The sequence below is a fragment of the Dipodomys spectabilis genome, unplaced genomic scaffold (genome assembly GCF_019054845.1).
Source record: "Dipodomys spectabilis isolate Male_0828 unplaced genomic scaffold, ASM1905484v1 ptg000067l, whole genome shotgun sequence".
NCBI lineage: Eukaryota > Metazoa > Chordata > Mammalia > Rodentia > Heteromyidae > Dipodomys > Dipodomys spectabilis.
In genome coordinates, this window is record NW_024870744.1 from 4554018 (window position 1) to 4579009 (window position 24992).

The 24992-nt window shown below is 56.7% G+C and overlaps 1 protein-coding gene and 2 non-coding genes across 10 annotated transcripts in view; all 3 read left to right on the forward strand.

Annotated features, from left to right (window-relative positions):
* The window catches only part of Prrc2b (proline rich coiled-coil 2B), an 85258-nt gene that overhangs the window by 52666 nt on the left and 7600 nt on the right, over positions 1–24992 (forward strand). For 5 of the 8 annotated variants that reach the window (XR_006147646.1, XM_042680905.1, XM_042680909.1 and 2 more), the window contains exons 12-29: positions 499–811; positions 2766–2962; positions 4772–4967; positions 8197–8413; positions 8855–10921; positions 11927–12129; positions 13462–13607; positions 14045–14186; positions 17057–17139; positions 17508–17699; positions 17820–18017; positions 18260–18346; positions 18859–18963; positions 19079–19271; positions 19924–20021; positions 21341–21468; positions 21815–22055; positions 24542–24697. Coding sequence is in view for 7 of the 8 variants with exons in the window: in XM_042680905.1 (XP_042536839.1) it covers positions 499–811; positions 2766–2962; positions 4772–4967; positions 8197–8413; positions 8855–10921; positions 11927–12129; positions 13462–13607; positions 14045–14186; positions 17057–17139; positions 17508–17699; positions 17820–18017; positions 18260–18346; positions 18859–18963; positions 19079–19271; positions 19924–20021; positions 21341–21468; positions 21815–22055; positions 24542–24697 (4962 nt within the window). In the remaining variant the exon portion in view is untranslated. The remainder of the gene's footprint in view (positions 1–498; positions 812–2765; positions 2963–4771; positions 4968–8196; positions 8414–8854; positions 10922–11926; positions 12130–13461; positions 13608–14044; positions 14187–17056; positions 17140–17507; positions 17700–17819; positions 18018–18259; positions 18347–18858; positions 18964–19078; positions 19272–19923; positions 20022–21340; positions 21469–21814; positions 22056–24541; positions 24698–24992) is intronic. The other 3 variants (XM_042680907.1, XM_042680910.1, XM_042680911.1) reach the window with 2 other exon arrangements.
* Positions 19688–19772, forward strand: LOC122109084. The gene has a single exon (XR_006147661.1). It is a non-coding gene; the product is annotated as a small nucleolar RNA SNORD62 (small nucleolar RNA).
* On the forward strand, positions 23958–24043 carry LOC122109085. Its single transcript, XR_006147662.1, has one exon. It is a non-coding gene; the product is annotated as a small nucleolar RNA SNORD62 (small nucleolar RNA).

Here is a 24992-nt window from a genome sequence, read left to right on the forward strand (position 1 = left end):
CAGGTGTGAGCCACCAGTGCCTGGCTCTGAAGCTGTCCTGACAGGAAAGGTCCGTCTTCTTGTGGCCCTTTGTAATTGGGTTTGTGGCTCCTTTGAGGCCTCAGCCATGGGGCGGAGCTGTGCTCATGACTGTTGGGGTGTACTATTCATCTGCACCGACCCAGTCCTGGGCTTCCTTTTCTTGGCCACATTATAAACATATATTAGGTGTGGAAAGTTGGCATGAGTCCAAACCACATTCCAGATACAGTCAAGGACAGAGGAAAGTGGAAATGCAGATGCTGGGTATGGAAATGCAGATGCTGGGTGTGGGTGTGGTGGTGACCCCTGCTGTCTGAGCCCTCTGGGAAAAGCTTGGTTAGGAGGATCGTGAGCTCAGGCCAGCCTGAGCTACATAGAGAGCCAAATCTCAAAAGCACCAGACCTGCCCGCCTCAGGTCTGTGCCACCCCTTGTCCTGGTCTCACTGGCCACAGCCTCTCCTCTGCTCCCTCGGCAGAAGCCTGCGAGCAGTGTGTTCCGACAGCAGTCCGCTGAGGACAAGGAGGACAAGCCGCCCCCGCGGCAGAAGTTCATCCAGTCCGAGATGTCGGAGGCAGTGGAGAGAGCTCGGAAGCGCCGAGAGGAGGAGGAGCGCCGGGCCCGGGAGGAGAGGCTGGCCGCCTGTGCCGCCAAGCTCAAACAGCTGGACCAGAAATGCAGGCAGGCCCAGAAGGCCAGTGAGGCACAGAAGCAGGTGGAGAAGGAAGTCTCCCCCTCTCCCATCACTGAGAAGGCCTCCCCACAAGAGAATGGCCCTGCTGTCCGCAGAGGTATGAGCCAGGCCCTGGCCTGATAAGGTCCTCTCTTCTGTGTTGCTGGCATGTCCTGTGCTCTGCTGTCCTGTGGCTAAAACCACATTGTGTTGGGAAGCACGGTTACTAGGCCTGGGTCAGCTTTTTAACCTATTTATGCTGCCAGTGTCGAAGGCCTGTGTGCTGTATGCGAAGCACACTGCATTTTCTTTTTTTCTTTTTTTTTTTTGGTCTGGTCATGGGGCCTGAACTCTGGGCCTGGGCGCTGTTCCTCAGCTCTTCAGCTCAAGGCTAGCGCTCTACCACTTGAGCCACAGCGCCACTTCTGGCTTTTTTCTTTTTGCTTATGTGGTGCTGAGAAATCGAACCCAGGGCCTTACACATGCAAGACAGGCGCTCTACCATTGAGCCACCTTCCCAGCCCCACTTTATGCATCTTGTTGTAATCATTACCACACTGTTTAGCTGAAGGTTTAGTTGGTTAAAGGTCTTTTCACTTTTTGCTTTTTGGTATTGGTCCTGGGGCTTGAACATAGGGCCTGGGCTATATCCCTGAGCTTTTTTTTTTGGTCAGTTATGGGGCCTGAACTCTGGGCCTGGGCGCTGTCCCTCAGCTCTTCAGCTCATGAGGCTAGTGCTCTACCACGTGAGTCACAGCACCACTTCCACTTTTCTGGTGGTTTATTGGAGGTAAGAGTCTCATGGACTTCCCTGCCTGGGCTTGGCTTTGAACCACGGTCCTCTGATCTCAGTAGCTAGGACTATAGGCATGAGCCGCTAGCACCCGGTGATCCCTGAGCTTTTTTTGCTCAAGGCTAGTGCTCTGCCACTTGAGCCATAGCTCTACTTCCAGCTATTTGCTGGTTAATTGGAACTTATTGGCGTCTCATAAACTTTCCTGCCCAGTTTGACTCTAAACCAGAATCTTCAGATCTCATCCTTCTGAGCAGCTAGGATTATAGGAGTGAGCCACTGGTCTCTGCCTCACAGGTCTTCATAAAGACATGGGCTCCACCAGACCACAGTAGCTTACACACATAATAAGAGCTACTTAGGACCCTGAGATCTGGACAATCACAGTCTGAGCGAGACCCATTCTCGCAGAAAAGTCCACAAGACTCCATCGCCAAAAATGGTAAAAAGTGCTGGGCGCCGGTGGCTCATGCCTGTAATTCTAGCTACTGTTTTTCTTCTGCTGTTCATCCAAGTCTGAAAGGAGGTGGGCTGGTCTCAGTGCCTGAGAGGGAGGTGAAGGTGGAGAATCTGCCTCGAACATTTTATGTGTCAGGCTATTTCTAGTACATTCTGTGGAGCATCTTAGCACTCAGGAAATCCCTGTGGTCGAGAATGGAATGGGCAACTGAGGCTCAGAATGAGGGGAATCACAGCCAGGGAGTAGGGTCGGGGAAAGGAGGCTCAGGACGAACCCGCTCCTACAGCTGGGGCGCGCTGTGTTTGCGGCTGTCTTATCATAGTGGGTGCGCGGCTGTTGCTGGGTTCATGGCTTCTCTCTTGACCACCAGCTCACGTCCCATCTTTGTCACTCTCTGGGACCACTTACATCCATATGTCCGCAGTGGGGTTTGTGGGGAGTCGGCAGTGGGGGGGGGGGTCTGTGGATGTCTGAGGAGCGCTTAGGCAGGCACTGGGTCGGGCAGTGCACGTGTCCCCACTGCGGAGTGATACAGCCAGGAAAAGAAAAGCACTGGTATTCGCCAGTAGTCGGCCAAGCTCTTTTTTTTTTTTTTGCCGGTCATGGGGCCTGAACTCTGGGTCTGGGCGCTGTCCCTCAGCTCTTCAGCTCAAGGCTAGCACTCTACCACTGGAGCCACTTCCGGCTTTTTCTGTTTATGTAGTGCTGAGGAATCAAACCCAGGGCCTCATGCTTGCAAGGCATGCACTCTACCGCTGAGCCACCTTCCCAGCCCCTCGGCCAAGCTCTTGTAAGTGTGCTATGGCATTCCTTCTCTAGGTTCTCCAGAATTCCCTGCCCAGGAAGCCATCCCTACGTTCCCCGAAGAGGTACCCACGACTTCCCCAGCAGCAGCTCAGAGCAGCAGCAGTGAGGAGGAGTCCAGGGAGGCCGGGTCTCCTGCCCAGGAGTTCAGCAAATATCAGAAGTCCCTTCCCCCACGCTTCCAGCGCCAGCAGCAGCAGCAACAGCAGCAGGTAAGCAGGTGATACAAGATGCTTAGAGGCTGTTATGAGCACCTGGCACTGCCCTGCAATCTGCCAGGCCCATACCCTGGTCCCTTTCTAATCCTAGGACCCTTCTATGTCCTGACCCACCCGTGTGGCCCGTGTGGAGGTCAAGTCACCCCTGCCCCGTCACTAGCCACAATTCGATCACTGCTAAGGAGCGTCGCATGCGTGCTCTTTGTTCAGAGCATGCGCCTCTGACATTCCTTAAGAAGCCCAGAGGCTAGCGGGTGTCTGCGAGGCCTGGGGATTGGGGGTTCCCGCCCAGCCTTGTGTGGCTGTGGATGGGTTGGCAAAGCCCGTTAAGCCCATATTCCTTCTGCGTGAACCAGGGAAGGAGGTGCTGGCTCCAGGGTGGCAGAGACTCTGCAGCGTCCCTGAGATTACTCTGAGCACTGGGGTGCTGCAGCGTGCTTTGTCCTGAGAAGATGGAGTGGCGGCAGCTAGAATTCCTCCAGCCCCCGCCTGGCCTGTGCCAGTACCAGGCGCAGTCCTGGAGCAGTAGGAAAGGGAGCAGTGTCACACGAGGTGCACTTTGGTGGAAACGGTGGCAGCAGGCGATGTTGAGTGAGGGCCTACCTGCGGGTGGGATGCCAAGATCGAGTGCCCGTTCCCCAGGTCTCCTTCCGTCTCCAGTAAGACCTTTACCCAGCGTCTGTGCTTTGGGCCCAGGAGGCACTTGAGAGGCTGTGTTGATTGTGTGGTATGAGCAGGCACCACCTTCACCCAGGCCTTGAGTGGGAGTCCGTGTGGCCTGTGGCAGCTCTTTCAGGCCCTGGGAGGCAGGGGTGGGTGTGTCCTTGCTGCAGAACAGAGCGTGGATGATGGCAGCAGGCCCTGTTGGGGCCTGAGGTCTAGACAGGAGGTGCGTTGCCCTCCCCCTCGCAGCTGATGTGGCTGAGCACTGGCGGCATCACCCTGGGGCCCCAGCCAGGATGGACAGCGGGCTCCCTTCCCTGCTGGCTGTGGCGGCGGGGGCGGGCGGGCGGGCTGGTGGTGCTGTTGTGCTGCTCACCTTTGGGAGGTCGTCCTCGGCTCTTGGGTCCTTGTTGAGAGGGAGGCAGGGCCTTGGTTTTGAACAGTGCATCCATCACATACCACATTCCATGTACCCAGGTGCCAGGAATTCAGTGCCATTGTGAGAAGCGCCAGCAACTCGTGGGACTGGGCTTGTAGGGGTGGGGTGTGTGGCTTCCTAATCGAGTATGTTTAACTCAAGGAGTTAGTGATGGGGAGTGGGAGAAGACCTTTCCAAACATGCCCAGCATGCTCTGCAGCCTGGTGTGGGTCTGCAGGAGTAGAGAGCAGAGGGGTGTAGTGGCAAAGAGTGGAGCCAGGGAAGCACACCAGGCCAGGACCCTCTCACAGGGCCCTGGCGGTCACGGGAAGCCATTTAGGGTCAGGCTGTTGGCGTGAGTGAGGCAGGATGAAGATTCTTGGGAAGTTTGGAGGACATGACTGGTGTGGCAGAAGCAATGCTCTGATGAAGCAGTGGAGGAAGACAAGATGGAGGGGAGGTGGGTGCTGCAGGGAGAGAAGGGCTCCTGGGAGGTGTTTGACCGCTCAGTCAGGTCCCGGAGCCCATCCTGATCCAAATGGAAGCCTGGACTACCTCAGCCCCTGCAGGATTGTCCACATGCCTGGGGTACCCTGAAAGCACGACCTGGCATTGGCTCCTTGTTCTTCTGTTGGGGGCTTTTGGTGTGGCCTGCTGTGGGGGTAGGAATGTGTGTGGCGCCTCCTCCCCGGTCACCTGACCAGGTCCTCTTCCTCTGTTAGGAGCAGCTGTACAAGATGCAGCACTGGCAGCCCGTGTACCCTCCGCCTTCCCACCCGCAACGCACCTTCTACCCACACCACCCCCAGATGCTGGGCTTCGACCCCCGGTGGATGATGATGCCCCCCTACATGGACCCCCGCATCACACCTGCCCGAACCCCCGTGGACTTCTACCCATCAGCCCTCCATCCTTCAGGTGAGTGCCAGAGGCCATGAGAGCCACCTTCAAGAGTGAGGTCGCCCCAAGTCCATTTGCATGACCGGTCTGAGGTCTACATGGTAAAGGCACACATTGTTGGAACCCAGGCTTGGAGCCAGACCTGCAGACTGGAAGCTGTTACTAGGCGGGGCCCTGTCACAATTGCTGTGGCTCGGGCTGACTCGGCCTCTGCTGTGCTAGTTGCCCTTGTTCCAGTCTAACTTCTTTGTATTTCTTTCCTTGTTTCCCTGATGAGTTTAATGCAGTTTATAATTTTTTTTTTTCTTCATTACTTTGTCTTAGTTGGGTTTTAGTTAGTTTCTCTGGCTTCCTTTTAAGTTACTGTGTCCTAATTGTATGAGATGAGCATTTGCTCATTCATGGTTTGCTGTTGTAGGATAACCACAGCCATGGACAACAGTAAGTGCATGTGATTGTTAATGACACTATAAAAAAACATAGCGGGCGGAAAATACACAGCAGGTTAAATTTTGCAGATGGCCATTTGTTAAGTCCAGACTGATAGACACTCCTTCACAGGTTATTGAGTGCTTCTCCCTCCCCCCACCCCCCAACACAAGATTTGGTTTAGCTGTTACTCTGCTTTTACTTGTATGGACAAATAGCCAAACCACTGGTATTTTTCACACCTTGATCAGAGGTGTGTTAAAAGTTGCCCACTGGGAGAGCTGGGGTGGGTGCAGGTAGCTCAGCCACACGCAGTGATTGGATTTCTCACATTCCTTGTAAGTCATTTCTGTTTCCTGTGTCTAGAGGCCTGTGCTGAGGAGTGGGTGCTGCTTGTTCCTCAGTCCCATCATTTGTGCATTACCCTCTCCGCCCAGCCATCACAAAGTCACTGCAGTTTTCTTGATACCTCTGCCCTGCTGTCAGCTCTGAGCCCTGCATCTTAGAGCATCTGTTTTGGTATATGGTTTTAATTAACGTTTAGGTTTACTGGACTATATGTAGATTTTTATTACTATCTTTGCTTTTTTGTCCATCATGGGGCCTGAACTCTGGGCCTGGGCACTGTCCCTCAGCTCTTCAGCTCAGGATTAGCATCCTACCATTTGAGTCACAGCACCACTTCTGGCTTTTTTTTGCTTATGTGGTGCTGAGGAATCGAACCCAGGGCTTCCTGCATGTAAGGCAAGCACTTTACCACTGAGCCACCTTCCCAGCCCTTTACTATCTCATTTTGTATTGTTGATCTTCTTCCCTCCTCCCCAATCTCTGGCTTCATGGAAAGGATTAGAGGCATGCACTACCATACTTGGCATTTCCTGCCTTTTTTGTTGTTGTTGGTTGTAGGCTTGACCTCAGGACCTGGGCGCTGTCCCTAAGCTCTTCAGCTCAAGGCAAGTGCTCTTAACTCTTGAGCCACAGTGCTAACTTCTAGTTTTCTGGTGGTTAATTGGAGATAAAAAGTCTCACAGACTTTCCTTGCCTAGGCTGGGGCTGGCTTTGAAGTGTGGTCCTCAGATCTCAGTCTCCTGAGTAGCTAGAATTACAGGTTGTTGCTGGGCTTCCCTGCCTTTTTTTGAGTTTTCGTTGTCTTTTGGGGTTTTGCGCGTGTTGCCTTCCCTATGCTGATCTTCCCTCTGGGCTGGTGTTGGTTCGTTCCAGCACCGTGAAGGACGGGTGCCCTCTGGCTCCCGTTGGCTGCTGATGGTTGGATTCACTTGAGATTTGCTAGGGCTACAAGTGAGTCCATCTGTGTTTTGCTCTGCATAGAACTCTGCAATTCAATGTAAAGAATTTCTGGGAAATTCTCTTCAAATACTTGTCATGTCAAATGTAGTTCTTAGCCAGCTATTTTTTTTTTTTTGGGGGGGGGGGGTGATAGTCCTGGGGCTGGAACTCTGGCCTGGCCACTGTCCCTGAGCTTCTTTTGCTCAAGGTTAGCATTTTACCATTTGAGCCACAATGCCCGTTCTATCTTGGTACCGAGGAATTGAACCCAGGGCTTCATACATGCAAGGCATGCACTCTACCACTAAGCCACATTCCCAGCCCACCAGCTATACTCACACAAATTCTTCCTCATTCTTTATTGTTGTTCTTGTGTTGTTTATGTCGCATTTTTTAAAGTAGTTGTACAAAGGTTATGATGTCACGAGTCAGGTTATCAGTACAATACAACTTGATCAGTGTCACTGTTTTCATCATTTTCGTCTCTGACCCTACTCTCAGGTTACACAGTTCAATTGTGCATAATGCACATGAGTATAATGACTGCGTTTGTTCACACGTCTTCTCTCCGTTATCTCCCTACCTCCCCTTTGTGCTTATACTTCCTGGTATTACACAGTTGCTTGTTTCTGGGATTACACCACTGAACTTCTTCCCTAATTATCTTTCTCATTTTTAAATCCTTTCTTTCTAGGACTCCCACTGTGTTGTTTTCTTTTTTCGAACTGGCCAGTGGCTTTTTAAGTTTCAGTTCAGTGAGGGGACCTGTTTTGAGACTCAGCTCTGCAAGCCAAACGCTTAGCAGATTCTGCCAGGACTTTTTTGTGGCAGGAAGGTGTTTCAGGTAGTAAGGGTCCCGTACACACCATCTGCCGGTGTTCAGGCCTCATGGTAAATGCTTGACCTGTACTGGGTCTCAGGCCTCCAGAGAAGACTTCACGCCTTATCTGCTGACTGCTAGGTGCCAGGCCAGTGTCAGCCTGGTGCAGCGCCTTCTCTCCACCCACTTAGCTGTGCACCAAACCTGACACTAGGGAGTGCAGAGGCTCTGAAGAGAAGCGTGGCCAGGACCAGATCTCTTTCTCACACTTAGGCGCCCCGCCCTGCCCCCCCCCCCCCCCCCCAGCAGAGTTCCCCATTCAACATGTGGAGTGCTTGCTGTGTGTATGTTCCAGAAAGGGTAGGAGGATGTCATACCTTCTGTCCCACAGGGTTAAAGGTCAGGGGTGCCTCTGGGCCGAGTCTGAACCAGGCAGCTCGGTCAGCACACCCATTTCCCGTTCGTCAGCCAGCCCTCCTGCTCTAGAATCTCCAGTTTCCTTGCTGCTCTGGGAACCAGACTGGCTTCTGGGGCTCAGGATGCTCCTGCTGCATGCGTGTGCACCAGCAGCCGTTTGTCAGAACAGAGGAGGGAGGCTCTAGATGTTGAAGCGTTGGCTGCTGTGGGGGAGCTGTGTCTGCTGTGAGCCCGAGGCTGAGGTGTGGCTCTTGCGGGAGCAGACGGGATTGATCTTTGTTTGACTTTCTTTAGGACTGATGAAGCCCCTGCTGCCCCCGGATTCCCTCACCGGGACTGGCTGCCGCTCTGAAGATCAAAGCTGCGTGCCTCCGCTCCAAGAACGCAAAGTGGCCACCATTGATCCGGCCCCCGTGTGGAGCCCAGAGGGCTACATGGCGCTGCAGAGCAAGGGCTATGCGCTCCCCCACCCGAAGCCCACCGACTCCCTGGCTGTGGACCTCCATGTCAGGTGAGATGCCGCTCCATCCTATTGGCCCGCGCCGTAGGCTGCCTCTCGGGCTCCCAAAGGAGGCCCTGCCGCCCGGGAGGTGCCTGTGCAGGGAGGCGGGGAGGCGTGTGCGAGGTGTGCTTGGATGCTCTTGCTGACGGTGGGGCTTCCTGTGGGAGTCAGCTGTCCCAATCCCGGACAAGCCACGGCTCCAGCTTGTTCATCACGCCAGGGGACCGCCAGCTCCTCTCCGTCTCTCCCCACAGCCACCGCCTTCGCCAGCGCACGGACTACAGGGCTACCCAGCAACGCGTTTAAAGATAGAGCAAATAAATGTTCGCTTGTGTTTTCCTTTCTTTTTTAAAAACATTTTTTTCTTTTTACCACTAAGCTCTGTGTTTGGCGTGGAAACCAGGAACCAAGCTCCAATCACATTGACTGATTTTTCTGGTTCCTTTTCAGGAATGAAAGCTCTTACTGTGCCCCCCCCGGAAGGTCAGGGGGCGTAAGTGCCCAGCGCGATCTCTTTGAGGAGAGAGGGGAGGAGTACTTGAGTGCTTTTGACAAGAAGGCCCAAGCAGACTTTGACAGCTGTCTTTCTTCTCAAAGGATAGGCCAGGAGCTTTCATTTCCACCCCAAGAGAATATTCAGGAGGCGGGTGCTCCTGCGGGTCACACCCCAGGCCTCAGGTGTCCCCCATTGGAGCCTGACTTTGTCCCGGCTGAGAAAAAGCCAGAGTATAGCAGTTGGGACGTCGGCCATCAGCCGAAGGCCACTGACACAGCCGATGGTGCGGAGCAGGAGGTGCCCCGGGAGGAGCGAGCTTGTCACGTCTCCTGGGATCAGGAAGGGAGCCCTGACAAACAGCCTGCCCCTGAGGCAGGGTGGATCCCCGAGCCCCGGGGCTCCCGCAGCCAGCACCAGGAGCAGCCCGGCCGGACCCGGAGGTCGGGGCCCATCAAGAAGCCAGTCCTCAAAGCCCTCAAGGTGGAGGAGAAGGAGAAGGAGCTAGAGAAGGTTAGGCAGGGGCTGAGCGAGGAGAGCACACGCCTGGCCACCGCCAAGGAGCCAGGCCCCAAGGCCCCAGAGGACGAGGACGAGGAGAACGACCCAGCGCTGGCCAACACCTCCCCCTCCGCCCTGGAGGACAAGGCCGCTGGCCATGCAGGCCTGGGCCCCGAGGCCAGCAAGTACGAGGAGGACGAAAAGCTTGAGACAGCCCGGGAGACCAGGGCCTTGAGAGAGCCCAGCGAGCTTCCCCCACCAAAGAGAAACAACTGGATCTTCATCGACGAAGAGCAGGCCTTCGGGGGCCGAGGGCAGGCCTGGGGCCGGGGCCGGGGTTTCAGGGAGTTCTCCTTCCGAGGCCGGCCCGCTGGAGGAACGGGGAGCAGCCTGTGCGGTGGGGGGGTCCTCGGGGCTCGCGGCATCTACGGCAGCAGCCCACGGAGCGGCCGGGGCCGGGGCCTGCAGGACTTCCCTCAGCCCGAAGACGGCCCCAGAGCCAAGCCCCGGCGCCGGATCGCCAGCGAGACCCACAGCGAGGGTTCGGAGTATGAAGAGCTGCCCAAGCGCCGGCGCCAGAGGGGCGCGGAGAACGGCAGCGATGCCTCACTCCTGGAGAGGGAGGAGAGCGCCCTGAAGAAAGACTCCTGGCGCTCCACCAAGATGTACCCCGACGAGCAGAGCAGCCTGGACGCCAAGAGCAGGGGCCCCCGGGCCTTCGGGCGAGCGCTCCCGCCCCGGCTGAGCAACTGTGGGTACGGCCGCAGAGCCTTCGTCTCCAAAGAGCCGCCCCACTGGCAGAGCCGAAGCCCAGGTGGCTCCTGGCAGGAGTACGGCTCCCCCGAACCGTGTGGAGCCCGCCGCGCCCCGGACCGAGACTATATCCCCGACGCCTACCGCCACACAGACACGTACGGCGGCCGGGCCTGCGAGGACGGCCGCCTCGACGACAAGAGGGCCTTCTTCCAGGATGAGCACGGCGCCGATCCAGAAAATGCTGAGAACCGGCCCTTTCGCAGGCGTCGCCCCCCGCGCCAGGACAAGCCCCCTCGCTTCCGGCGCCTCCGCCAAGAGCGGGAATCCCTGGTCCTGTGGGGACCCGAGGACGACCCCCACCTCCTGGCCGGGCAGTGGCCGGGCAGGTCCAAGCTCTGTCCTGGAGACAAGGGCGGCCCCGGGGGTCGCAGGTCCCCGGAGCTGTCCTACCAGAACTCCTCCGATCACGCCAACGAAGAATGGGAGACGGCCTCCGAGAGCAGCGACTTCAGCGAGCGCCGGGAGCGGCGAGAAGGCCATGCAGCCGACCCTGACTCGCAGGGGGACAGTGGCCTACCTGGCGCCAGCTTGGGTGAGAAGAAGGAGCTGGCCAAGAGGAGCTTCTCCAGCCAGAGGCCCCTGGTTGACAGACAGAGCCGCAAGCTGGAGCCGGGAGGGTTTGGGGAGAAGCCCGTTAGGCCAGGTGGTGGTGAGACTTCCCCCCGTGCTGAGAGCCAGCAGAGTGGGACGCCTTTGAAAGCCAAAAGGTAACAAGAGCACCATCCCAGGTCCCTGTTGTCCTGCTCCCAGCAGCTCCAGTCCATGCATGCACCCCGCCAGGCCGGCGCCCCGGCCCGTGTGAGCGTCTCCATCACTTGCTCCTGCATCGCTTGTCTGCTTCTCATGGTGTGTTGTTGTTGATGTTGTGGCTTGATAAAGAGAAACCTAAAAGTGTCCAGTACCTCCCACACTCCCAGCGGCTCGCCCGTGGCTGCTGTCCCAAGCCCTATCTGGCCTCTGAGTGTTCTCGGAGCCCCGGGCGCGCACGCCGGGAGGGGCTGTTGCCTGTGTGGGGGTCAGGCAAGCCCTGGCCACTCCCCCTGATGCCTGTGCTCCAGAGCCGGCCGGGCAGCGTCCTGGCTGGGTATCTTTGGCCTACCAGCTCTTCTCTTAAGTGGCTGTGTTTGTGCCCTCTTGATGTGGCCGGGAGGCATGGGCAGCAGCGGGAATCAGGCCACTCGTGGCCCTGAGCATCTTGTCTCGGAATCAGGCTTTCAGGAGGACGGCCGGCGCTTGGGTGCCCACGCGGGGAAAGAATGGCTTTGTCCACTGCCAAGCCTGGCCCCTCCCTGCCCTCAGAGCACACCAAGAAGATGGCGTCACACTTCCTAGAGTCCTTAGAAGTCCAGGCGTGGACACTCAGGGTGTTAGCACTCTGAGGAGTCCCAGGACAGTTCCTGGCGCCGGGAGTGTGCGTGCACCCTGGCTCTCCAGGCCCCAGAAGCTGACTGGTTCTGCCCTGAGAGCCTTGTGGCGGAGGGAAGCCTGGGCTGCTCTGCCCCGGCCACGGGGCCCCTCTTCCTCTCCTCTCTGCAGTCTGGGAGGCGGGAGTGCTGAGGAGGAGTGCCTGTGGGCACAACTCCACACACGTCTGCCTGTGAACACTACCCAAATACTGCTGTATTTGCAGACCGCGTGCAGTCCAGTTCTTCCTTTTCTCCTTCCCAGCCTGTTGTGGGTTCTGAGTTCATAAGATCCTCTTTCCTTTGCAGGTCTCCAGATGAGGCTCTGCCTGGAGGTCTTGGCTGCAGCGGTGGGAGCGGCCACTCGCCCTACGCTCTGGAGCGGGCCACCCACGCTGGCTCTGACAGCCCCGACCTCTCTGGCGAGAAGGCCGAGAAGGAGGCTGCTCTGGCTGCTCGGAGGGTGAACGAACAGGAAGAGGCCCGGAAGCCGTTTGATCTGAGCTATGGAAGTGAGTCTGCGCTGCCTCTGTCCTTGGGAGAAGGAGCCCTGGGGTTCCAGGGCCGTCACAGTCTACTTCTGAGCACTGCGCTGTGTGGGCCACAGTTCAAGTTCCTGTCTCAACGGTGTTTTTTTTTTTGTTGTTGTTGTTGTTGTTTTCTTTTTTTTGGGGGGGGGGGGTCCAGTCCGGTCATGGGGCCTGAACTCTGGGCCTGGGCACTGTCCTTCAGCTCAAGGCTAGCACTCTACTACTTGAGCCACAGTACTACTTCCGGCTTTTTTCTTTTTGCTTATGTGGTGCTGAGGAATCGAACCCAGGGCCTCTGGCATGCAAGGCAAGCGCTCTACCACCTTTCCAGCTCCTGTTGTTGTTTTCTTTTCCAACCTGTTGTGGGGCTTGAACTCACTGTGTGAGGCTTTGTCCCTGAGCTCTTTTTTTTTTTTTTTTTTTTTTTGCCAGTCCTGGGGGCTTGAACTCAGGGCCTGGGCACTGTCCCTGAGCTGCTTCTTTTTTTTTCCCCCTCAAGGCTAGCGCTCTACTTTTTGAGCCAAGTACTACTTCCGGCTTTTTGTGCTGATGTGGTACTGAGGAATTGAACCTAGGGCTTCATGCATGTCAGACAAGCACTCTACCACTGAGCCACCTTCCCAGCCCTCCTTGAGCCTTTTATTCAAGGCTAGTGCTCTACCACTTTGGCTATGTTGTTGCGTAGTTTCCTGGTGGTTTAATTGGAGGTAATAGTCTCAGATGTTTCCTGCCCAGCTGGCTTCCAGAGCTGTGATCCTCAGACCTCTGCGCCCTGATTAGCTAAGATCACAAGCTTGAGCTACCAGCACCCAGTCCTATAACCCAATGACAAGGATAGCAGGCTCCTGGGGAGGTGTCAGCTGAGTTTAACAGTCCTGTCTCCCGAGACTGTTCCTCCCCATAGTGTGGCTTGGGCTTCCAGGTCAAGCTGGCAGTGTGTTGGGCCAGAGGGTTCTGAAGCTGTGTGTGTGATCATGTCTCCATCACCAAATGTGCCATGATTCCTCAGTTCCCAGCTGTATCTTGGGAATAGGTCTCCCATTGGGTTACCCCTGTCATCTTTTTTGGGGGGATTGAGGGGGAGGTCCAGTCATGGGGCCTGAACTCTGGGCCTGGACGCTGTCCCTCAGCTCTTCAGCTCAAGGCTAGCGCTCTACCACTAGAGTCACAGTGCCACTTCTGGCTTTTTTCTTTTTGCTTATGTGGTGCTGAGGAATGGAACCCAGGGCCTCTGGCATGCAAGGCAAGCGCTCTACCTTCCCAGCCCCACTCCTGCTGTCGTATAAACAGCCTTTCTGTGGCCTCTTTGTTCAGATGCCATCATTGAAAACTGCACATCCAGCCCCGGAGAGGAAAGTGAGGTGGGCTCTATGGTGGGTGAAGGCTTCATTGATGCCCTGACCAAGAAGCAGCGCCGCCTGCTGGAGGAGGAGAGAAGAAAGAAGGAGCAGGCTGCACAGGTGAGGCTGTCCTCTTCCCCCCCGCATCCAGGACGGTGGGCAGCGGGTGGGGGAGCAGTCCTTACACCTACTAGGCAGAATCACCTCCCGCTACTCCTGTCACTGCAGGAGCATGCTGAAGAAGCATGCGGGAGCGCCACAGGGCTGACTCACCCGGGGCTGACCTCTTGTCAGGCAGCCCCAGGCTGCCTTCCCTCACGATCGGCTCGGGGTGGGTGACCCTCCAGGTTGCAAGGCTTGGGGCTGGGTGGGGCGCTGCACACCAGCACCTATGGGTGGATAGCTTGGCCTGGCATTGCACCTTGCCCATCCTGCAGACAGGAGTCATGGCATCTTGAGCTGGTTCAGGGTGGTGACAGTGCTGGAACACTTTTCCTGGGAGGGTTTGTTGCCATTCATACCTTAGGCTCGACTGCCTCACCCTTCTTTCCTGGTAGGTGCCTGTGAAAGGCCGAGGCCTTTCTTCTCGCATTCCTCCTCGATTTGCTAAAAAGCAAAACAGCCTGTGTCTGGAGCAAGGCGATGTGGCTGTGCCTGGCAGCAGCCTGGGCACTGAGATCTGGGAGAGTAGCAGCCAAGGTGAGAGCGAGTGTCTCAATTGGGCAGAGTCCAGCATTCCCGCTGGGGAGTCCCACTTTGAATCCTGCCTGCGGGGGTGGGAGTGTTTCCTGTTCCCAGGCACCTCTGTGTGCAGTGCCCAATGCCACTCCCTGAGAATCCTGGCCCTGGAAAGTTCCCCCATCTGCCTTTGCTATGCTGGGCCAACAGAACGTTGTGCATGTCCATTGTGCTACTCAACTGTTGGGATTGAGCTCCTCACCCACTCCCCTCAGCCGTTCTTCTTATCTTGCAAAAGAGCAACAAATGGTCAGTAGACTGGTGACTGCCTTCCATAACAAGAAGTTTCTCTGAGGAAAAAAGGGAAAAAAAAATCCAGTCCTGGGGCTTGAACTCAGGACCTAGGCACCGTCCCTGAGCTTCTTTTGCTCAAGGCAAGCACTCTACCACTTGAGTCACAGCACCATTTTGGGCTTTTTGGTACTGAGGAATTGAACTCAGGGTTTCATGCATGCTATGCAAGCACTGTACCACTAAGCCACATTATTAGCTCATGTCCCTGAGCTTTTTTGTTCAAGGTGAGTATTCTACCACTTGAGCCACGAACCACAGCTCCACTTCTGAATCTGGTGTTAATTGGAGATAAGAGTGTCACAGACTTACCTGCACAAACTGGCTATGAGCTGTGATCCTCAGATCCTGAACTACATCCTCAGATACTCACTCTCCTGAGTAGTTAGGATTACAGGTGTAAGCCACCTGCACCCTGCTTAAAAAAAATTTTTTTTTTCTCACCCAGAGCTGTGCTTCTCTTAATCTTTGTTTTAAATAGAAAAGCTTTTCTAATTGAATGCTACCTTTGCACAAGGCATACACTCAGCCTTGTGGGTGATGGTTGAGTAAAACAAGGACTTTGTGGCTTACAAATCTTTTTTTTTTTCTTTTTTGGTCGCTCATGGGGCTTGAACTCTGGGCCTGAGCACTGTCCCTGCACTCTTCAGCTCAAGACGAGTGCTCTACCGCTTGAGCCACAGTGCCACTTCCGGTTTTCTAGTGTTTTTATTGGAGATAAGAGTCTCACGAGTTTCCTACCCAGGCTGGCTTTGAACTGTGATCTTCAGATCTCAGCCTTCTGAGTAGCTAGGATTACAGGCATGAGCCACCAGCGCCTGGCTTCTTTGTGGCTTACAACACATTTTTTTTTTCTTTGTTTTTTTGTCAGTCATGGGGCCTGAGCTCTGGGCCTGGGCATTGTCCCTCAGCTCTTCAGCTCAAAACTAGCACTCTACCACTTGAGCCACAGCACCATTTCTAGCTTTTTCTGCTTATGTGGTACTGAGGAATTAAACCCAGGGCCTCATGCATGCAAGGCAAGCACTCTACCACTGAGCATCTTCCCAGCCCCTGCAATAGTTTTGAGTTGCTGTTGGTTTCCAGCCTTTTTTTTTTTTTTAAAACCAATATGTGGCCTTCACAGCTCATACTCTATACAGTTCTGGCTTTTTGCTGGTTAATATGGAGATTGAGTCTCAGAATTTTCTTTTCTTTTCTTTTCTTTTTTTTTTGGGGGGGTCCGGTCCTGGGGCCTGAACTCTGGGCCTGGGCGCTGTCCCTCAGCTCTTCAGCTCAAGGCTAGGGCTCTACCACTTGAGCCACAGCACCACTTCCGGCTTTCTTCTTTTTGCTTATGTGGTGCTGAGGAATCGAACCCAGGGCCTCAGGCATGCAAGGCATGCGCTCTACCACTGAGCCACCTTCCCAGCCCCGAGTCTCAGAATTTTCTGCCTTGGCTAGCTTTGAACCATAATTGTCCAGATCTCCTCTGCGTGTCTGAGACCCTGGCACCCAGCCAGCTTTATTTGGTGGTGGTGTGGGGAGAGAGGGGTTTGAACTCAAAGCGTTGCACACGGTCAGCCTGCCCGCTCCACTGTGACTCCACCATTTCAACTATGTTTCCAGCCTCACTTTTTGATGGGTATTTTGGAGTTGGAGATTCCAAAACTTCTGCCTGAGTTGGCCTTGAACTGAGATCCTCCAGATCCCAGTCTTTCTGGTAGCTGGCTTTACAATGGTTTTTATACAGCGCAGCAGAGGCTTGCTGACAGAGATGATTCCACTGGCACACACAGCTGCCACCCAATATGCTGGTTTTCAGACTGGCTTTTTTGGCTGTCACCTGTCCTTATATTTCTAGTAGAAACCTTGGTGCTGAAAATCATATCAATTGATGTTCTACGTTAGCCAGGGAGCCTGGGGTGAGGGTGAGCTCTGTAGCAGAGCCCTTGCCTAGCATATGTGAGGCCCCGGCTCCTGTCCTCGGGGTCCCAAAAGGTAAAGGAAAGATGGCAGTCTGCAAAGGCTGGGACGACAGAGTTGGGTGGTGTGAGTGATGATGTCATAGGTCATAGATCTCTGGCAGTGGTGCCAGGTTGTCTGGGCAGCCTCCTCTGGCCAAGGAGGTGATCAGGCTTTGAGGTCCATCATTCACACCAAGGGTCCCGGATCCTGAAACAGCACGTGGCGTTTTCCAGGTTTGGTGTCTGGCTTTTGCTTGATTCTCTAAGGGCTCTGTGGTCTTAGAAAATCTCAATGGCCCCTGGCCCTTTCGCAGGCCATAAGCCGTGGGGTGCGGAGGAGCGTGGCCTTCAGTGACGGGGCAGGAGCAGTGGTGGGGTGGGAGGGAGGGAGCTCGCCGCGCTGCACAGAGCCCATGGAACCCTAGACATGGGGTGCTGAGGCCGGCAGAGCTCTTAGAAGGGCTCCGGCCCGCCAGACCCGTTCCCTCCTGGGTTGTCAGCGTGGTGGGGGGCGCAGTGCGGGAGAAGAAGGTATAAGCATCTTCCTGGACTTCGTGCTGCCTTTTTACTCCTGGTTCTCGGCCTCCGTGGTAGCGCTCCCCGTGCAGCCCGCCGCTGGCGACTCCTGGAGGAAAGCGGTGACCGCCTTCAGCAGCGCTGAGCCTGGTTCGTCTGAGGTGAGGCCACTTGTTCCCGGCCTGTCTGGCTCTGGCTGCTAGGCCTTGCACCGGAGGTGCTTCCCCCTGCCCCGCACCATCCACAGCCTTTGTCTTTGATCTGTGTTGTAGAGAGAAGGGGTGTGCCAGGGAGATGCCCCGGTGTGGGAGGTGGATTGGGGGGCTCCTCTGAGCTGGTCCTCTGGGTCACCATCCTGCCTGGGATGGAATGGCGCATGGTGGGCAGCCTTGCCTAGGACCACTCACTTGCTGTGGGTGGCCAATCATGTGAGCTCGTTCATGAGCTGCTGGTGGGGGACAGGGTGGTGCCGGACACTGGTGCTTTGTGGTTCAGGACAGGCCTCTAACCCACTTGGTGCTCTGCACAGCAGGGCTTTAAGAGTAGCCAGGGAGACAGTGGCGTGGACTTGAGTGCCGAGTCCCGGGAGTCGTCGGCCACCTCCTCCCAGCGCAGCTCCCCCTACGGCACTCTGAAGCCAGAGGAGATGAGCGGGCCAGGCCTGGCGGAGCCCAAGGCCGACAGCCACAAGGAGCAGGCTCAGAAGCCACCTGAGCAGAAGGTAGCTGCAAGTCTCCCTCGCGGCGGGCCGGGTGGGCAGAAGGGGCCTGTGTCGTCTTCATGCTCAGGGCATGTGGAAGCTTGAGTTGGGGTGTCTCAGCCGCTCTGTTCTCCCATCCAGGACTCGGAACAAGGCCCGGGACAGAGCAAGGAGCACCGGCCAGGACCCATCGGCAATGAGCGCTCTCTGAAAAACAGGAAGGGCTCTGAGGGGGCCGAGCGCCTCCCCGGCGCTGGCGTGCCACCGGTGAACGGGGTGGAGATTCACGTGGACTCGGTGCTGCCTGTGCCACCCATTGAATTCGGAGTCAGTCCAAAAGTGAGGCTTCCTTCTGTTCTTGGTTGGTGTGCTTAGATCTAGCCCTGCAAAGCGGGGAGGGAGTGTTGACGAGGCACCGGCACTGGCAGGTAGGACTGGATTGCTTCGGTTTGGCAGGGAGTGGGTCCAGGTCCTAAGTTTCTCGGGCTTCGCTGGGGAAGGCCGAGCCAGGGTCACGGCCTCACTTCCTGGGGAAGGTGAGCTGAGCAGGGTTCAGTGGCTCTCTGCCCTTTTCTCCCCAGGACTCTGATTTTAGCTTGCCGCCACGTTCTGCCTCTGGTCCTGCAGGGAATCCTGTGGTGAAACTTCAGGACGCCTTGGCTAGCAATGTAAGCCAACTTCTTCTCCAGCCCTTGCGCAGCCGCTGCCCCAGGCCCTGGGGTGGGACTCGGTAGAGCCTCAGACTGAGTAGGGGGACCCAGCAGCTGCAGACATTGTTAGGCGTCGGGCGGAAATGAGTTCTGTTCATATAGGTTTACAGTGCCAGGCTGGTGAGTTTTCTCAGAATTGTTGATTTTGCTGGCGGACTCGGGCCCTGTGGGAAAGCCCAGCAGTTGGGTTTCCACTGTGTTCGGAAGGACCACTTTGTTGGTTTGCTGAGGGAGAGCCGCAGCCATCTCGAAGCCTGGCTGGCAGGCACGTGGCTGCCAGTAGCCGTCAGTCTGTGTGCTGGGACCGGCTCTCCTGTGGGAGGCCCTGCTCGGTCGGGTGTGGAGGGGCCTCTCCTCTGTTCTGCAGGCAGCAGTCCTGACCTTGGGAGCGCACATTTACACAAGTCAGGGCCTCGTATCCCCACGTGGGTCTCACCCCTGATCGACCGTTTCCTTTGTCCCTGCTCCAGGCAGGGCTGGCGCCGAGTATTCCCATTCTCCGGCGGGACCATCACCTCCAGAGAACCATGGGCCTGTCCCCGATGTCCTTCCCCACCGCTGACCTCACGCTGAAGGTAAGCAGCCTGAGCGGGAGTGCTCCTCACGGCACCCATGGGCCCAGGGCTGGAATTGCCATTCACCCCTGCTGTCCGGGTCATGATTCGCACCCTTCCCCTCTTGCTTCCAAAGATGGAGTCTGCACGCAAGGCTTGGGAAAACTCCCCCAGTTTGCCGGAGCAGAGCTCTCCTGGAGGTGCGGGCTCAGGCCTCCAGCCTCCGTCCTCTGTAGGTGCCTCCAACGGGGTCAACTACAGCTCCTTTGGCGGAGTGTCCATGCCACCCATGCCTGTGGCCTCTGTAGCACCTTCTGCTTCGATGCCAGGTATCTATCGCCTTCCCTGGGCCGAGTGCGGGCCTTTCCATGCTCAGTGCCAAGGGAGCCCTGTAGTGATGCCCCGGGCACCACCCTAGCGCTCTGGCACAGGGGGCACGTGGGAGGGCATGCTTGTTTCCAGGCTGCATGACACGAGCCTTCCCCGTGCTGTTGGCAGTGTGTGCAGTTTGCACGCATCCCTGACACCCGGCCTTCCATAGCAAGCTTCTCCCCCCTGACAGCAGTGGGAGACAGCAGGGCTTGGTCTTGAGTTAGACTCTGGTGCCATGCCAGCTCCCCGTGGCACGGCTCACTCTGAAGCAAGGCCTTGCCTGTTAGGTGCTGGGTCAGCCAGGCCTGTCAGGCGGTGTTCTTAACCTTACTGTCGCTATCCTTGTGTGGGGATTGTCAGGGTCCGCTGCCAGTCTCGATGATGCAGTTCCAATAGATCCTTCTGACCCTCCACTGTGGACTCAAAGCAGGGAGATGAAGAGGACCGTGACTGAGAGGCCGAGGCAGTCTTAGCCAGTACACAGCCCTGCGGGGGCCGGGGGTGGTTGGGAGCATTAGGTGACTGTGCACTGCCCTGCCTTGTCAAGCTGTGCTGGGTGTCTCCCCGCTGCTGCTCGGTGACTGAGGCCCCTCCGGATTCTGTTTCCAGGCAGCCACCTCCCACCTCTGTACCTGGATGGTCACATGTTTGCAAGTCAGCCCCGGCTGGTTCCCCAGACCATACCTCAGCAACAGAGTTACCAGCAGGTGAGGGCAGCAAGGCCGATCACCCACTCAGGTATAGCACAGGTCCCGGCGTGGGGCCCAGCAACGGGCACGCCACGGCAGCCTATTGGAGAGCAGGAGCAAGTGCTTCAGATTTGGCTTAATTTCCTTCCTTCCCGCCTTAACCGGGGGTTCACGTCAGTGATCGGTTGTTTTGATGAAGGAAAGGGTCTCAGATGCAAATGCTTTAGAACGACATAGAGAAGCAAGCAGGGGTTTGGTCAGGGTTTCGTGACAGGGTTGCGTATGTGTCTCCCGCTGAAAGCTGGTGTGGTGCTTCCACGCAGTCCCGTGCTGGCTGACCGTCACCTCGTGTGTTGGTACACTGCAGCGCAGGGTCATCCTGCTGTCTTGGGGCCAGGACTGAGAACGTGACAGGGCCACACCTCTGTCTCAGATGCAGCTCTCTAAAGAGACGTTTAGGTTCTTTATTTTGTCTGTTGGCTTATTTTTGGTACCAGAACTAGGACTTGAACTCAAAGCCTCACACTCTCACTTGGCTTTTTTACACTCCACCACTTGAGCCACACTTCCACTCCCAGCTTTTTGCTGGTGATTGGAGATAAAAGTGTCACACTGATTTTCTTGCAACCCTGATTCTCCAGTCTCAGCCTCCCAAGTAGTTAGGATTGCAGGCGTGAGCCACCAGCTTCATAGAAGCCATCAGCATATGAAGGTTTTATTCTTCACATAGTTGGATCATACTGCATGTGGCACTCTTTAATTCGGCATCATTTCTGACGCTCACCTCTATTGAAAATGTGTTGCTAGAATTAGTTTTCAGTGCTGTGCAGATTCCAGTGTAATGACCCACTGTGCCTCAGGCCCGCTGCCTGTAGGCTTTGTCCTGAGACCAGGAAGGCCAGGCCACTGTGCTGCAGTGTGCCCACAGCAGGAGGGGAGGGGAGGCCAGGCCAGGCCGCTGTGCTGCAGCATGCCCATGGCTGGGGAGGGAGGCCAGGCCAGGCTGCTGTGCTGCAGCATGCCCACAGCAAGAGAGGGGAGGGGAGGCCAGGCCAGGCTGCTGTGCTGCAGCATGCCCACGGCAGGGGAGGAGAAGGGAGGGAGGCCAGGCCAGGTGCTGTGCTGCAGAGTGCTCAGGGCAGGGGAGAAGAGGGGAGGGGAGGCCAGGTCAGGCTGCTGTGCTGCAGCATGCCCACGGCAGGGGAGGAGAAGGGAGGGAGGCCAGGCCAGGTGCTGTGCTGCAGAGTGCTCAGGGCAGGGCCTGGCTGCCGTGCGGAGGCTGGGGTGAGGTAGGGAGCCATGGGAGGTGCTGTACTGACAACTAGCTCCTGTTCTAGGCTGCCGCTGCCCAACAGATCCCGATCTCTCTTCACACGTCTCTGCAGGCTCAGGCCCAGCTTGGACTGAGGGGAGGGCTCCCTGTGTCGCAGTCCCAGGAGATCTTCAGCTCCTTACAGCCCTTCAGGTGAGAGCTCACAGCGCACCTTCAGACCTGACATTCCTTTGCTCCAGCTGCGTGCACTCCAGCCGCAGATGGGCCATCCATGGTGACCTCATCTCTTTCTAGTCCGTTGCTCGCTGCTCTGGAGCATGGAGATCTTGTGTTTTCTTCTCTGTGTCCTCTTCCCTTATCACCTTCCTCTGATGCCCTACCTTGGGCATGTGGCCTGTGGTGCCCCTCCATGTTCCCCAGACCAGCAGGAGGGATGGGACGCAAGAGTTTCCTTAGCTCTCAGGATCCTGGCTATCGATTAGGCCTAGACCATGTGTGTGCCCTCTTCCTGATCCTTGCGTCTGTCTGGCTTTTGCAGGTCTCAGGTGTACATGCACCCCAGCCTGTCACCGCCTAGCACCATGATCCTCTCTGGGGGCACGGCCTTGAAGCCTCCATACTCCGCATTCCCAGGCATGCAGCCCTTGGAGATGGTGAAGCCCCAGTCCGGCTCCCCCTACCAGCCCCTGAGTGGGAGCCAGGCCCTGGTCTACGAGGGCCAGCTGGGCCAGGCTCCGGGGCTGGGAGCCTCCCAGATGCTGGACTCTCCGCTCCCACAGGTCAGATTTGTTGCTCCATTCCTGAACGCTGGGCTTGCTGCCAGTGTGGCCCACTTCTGCCCTATCGTCTCCCCAGTGCCCCAATCTGGTCTGTGTGTATGTAGCCTCTTGGGATAGGCCGCACCACTTATCCCAAAGGCAGCACTCACTCCTCCTTAGGTCTGTGGTGCTCTCTGCCCTTCCCTCCCTTCCCCAAGTCCCCAGTTAGAAGCATCCATCGCACTTCTGCTCAGCTTGGCCGCCACTGTTGGGCTTTGCACTGGGAGCTTGTCTGCAAGCCTACCTAGCCCCCATAATTACCTGTAACTTCGTCTGGCACAGCCTCAAGTGTAGCGTCCTAACTCCTGACCCGCCCCACCTCTTCCAGACCTGCCCCCTCTATCATCTCTCAGCCCCAGCCAGGCCTCACTTCATCCTCGAAGCCGCCTGGTGCAGCCACAGCTGTGGTCTGGTCAGCTCTGCCCACTAGCAGGCACTGCACTAGGTTCTCCCTGCAGCCCCGTCCCGCCCCGCCTGGCTCCTTCTGTCTCCAAAGACTCCTCTCCCTCCCTGCACGTTGATGCACTGCTGGGGAGACCAAGGCCACCCCGCGAGACCTCTGCCCCAGGGCTTCCCCCACCCTCGTCAGCATGTGTGTGCTCTGTGCTGCCATTGGTGTGCGGTCACCCCACCCTATTGGATCCCTTGGAAGTGTGGTCTTCAGCACATTATCCTGGTTTTCTTCATTCCTCCTCAGACCTCCTTCCTGGTACCCCTGGTCCAGTGCTGGACAGGCCCCAGGCCCTTCCTTTGGGCCACTTTATTAGCTCATGGCTGGATTCTTCTTTTGCCTCCCATTGTCCCTGTCCAAATCATTGTGCTTCCGACTCCTCCACCCCCTTCGGGCCCTTCAGCTGGTCCCATCTGCCCTGCCCTCACAGAGGACTCAGTGTCCAGCCAATTCTCATCTTCCTGCCCTAACCAACCAAGCCCGCCGCTGCCTCGGCAGCCCATTTTGCCCCCCACCCCCACCTCCCTAGCCTGCCCATGAACACAACTGCCAGGCAGTGGTCCTTTCAAAATGCAAAACCTACAGCTGGGTGCCGGTGGCTCACGCCTGTAATCCTCGCTACTCGGGGGACTGAGATCTGAGGGCCACAGTTCAAAGCCAGCCTGGGCAGGAAAGTCTGTGAGACTCTTTACTTACAATAAACCACCAGAAAACTGGAAAGTGGCGCTATGGCTCAAGTGGTAGAGCATTAGCCTTGAGCTGAAGAGCTGAGGGACAGTGTCCAGGCCCAGAGTTCAAACCCCACGACCAACCCTCCCTCTCCTGTTCCCCCCCCCCCCCCCCCCCCCCCCAAAAAAAAAAAAAAAGCAAACCAGTTGGGCCCAGAGGCTCACACCTGTCATCCTGGCTATTCAGGAGGCTGATTGCTGAGGATACAGCTTAAACCCAGCCTGGGCAGTAAAGTCTGTGAGATTCTTTGTTCTTTTTTTTTTTTTTTTTTGGGTCGGTCGCAGGGCCTGAACTCTGGGCCTGGACGCTGCCCCTCAGCTCTTCAGCTCAAGGCTAGTGCTCTACCACTTGAGCCACAGCGCCACTTCTGGCTTTTTCTGCTTATGTGGTGCTGAGGAATCGAACCCAGGGCCTCATGCATGCGAGGCAAGCACTCTACCACTGAGCCACCTTCCCAGCCCCTGTGAGATTCTTACATTTCCAATTAACCACCAAAAACCCAGAAGTGGATCTGTGGCTCAAGTGGTAGAGAGCTATCCTTGAGCAAAAAAAGCTCTAGAACATTGCCCAGGCTCAGAGTTCAAGCTCTAGGATCCTCCCTCTCCCCAAAACCAAATGCAAGATCAGGGGACCTCTCCAGCATGGCACCCTCCCCCCTGTTGCACTTCAGGCACAAACGTGGGTCTCACTGATGCAGTGCCAATAGATCCTTCTGACCCTCCACTGTGGACTCAAGCAGGGAGATGAAGAGAGGACCGTGACTGAGAGACGAAAGCGGGCCAGCTCTGTCCTGTGCCCCGGGAGGCCACTCCCTCTGCCCCCTCACCTTCCTGTCCTGGACCCCTTGATCCCTGTTGGAGGTGCTGCTATTCTGTCGTCACGTGCTTTAGAGGGACCCAGGCTCCAGCTGGTCATGTTTATTGCCCGTTGATGCAAAAGCAAAGGGGCAAAAAAGCCTTCCTGCCCTCCCCGCCTGTCTTTCCACCTCTACCTGGTGTGCACCTGTGCATGTGCACACAGGTCAGGCCAAGCTCGTGCTGCGTTCTGGGCACCTGTATAATGTGTCACACAGTGTCCCGTGATTGCCTGGCCTCCCAGCCCTTCTGCATTGTCAAGCGGAGGCAGAAAGGCTGAAGAGGCACAGAGGGTGCACTTGCACTGTGTGGTTGTGTGTTCTGGGCAGTCCTGTGAGTGGGTTCGGGGGGGGGGGGTGCACTCAGTAGCTCTTTCCCCTTGGTCCATTCCTGACATCTCTGTCTCCCGACAGCTGACCATGCCGCTACCCCGGTACGGCTCTGGGCAACAGCCACTGATCCTGCCGCAGTCCATTCAGCTGCCACCAGGACAGAGCCTCTCTGTTGGGGCTCCTCGAAGGATTCCTCCACCTGGCTCCCAGCCACCGGTCCTGAACACCAGCAGAGAGGTAAGGCTTATCTGATGGTCATGATCCCGGGAGGGGTGTGGCCTGGCCAGCGCTCCTTGGTGGCGAGGTAGAAAGCAAGGGGCACAGGCGGGGTGGGGGGTGGGCGTGCAGGTTGCCAGCCTCAAGTCTATGCAGCTTTGCCATACCGCAGAGGCCTCACTATCCCCGTGTCCAGGCTCCTAGGCTAGGGTTGAGGGTAAAGTGGGCGGGAACAGGCGCCCATCGGCACAGAAGGGGCCCATGGCCCGAGCCATAGCCACGTAGCAGCAACCACACGGAGCCTTTGCAGACGCAG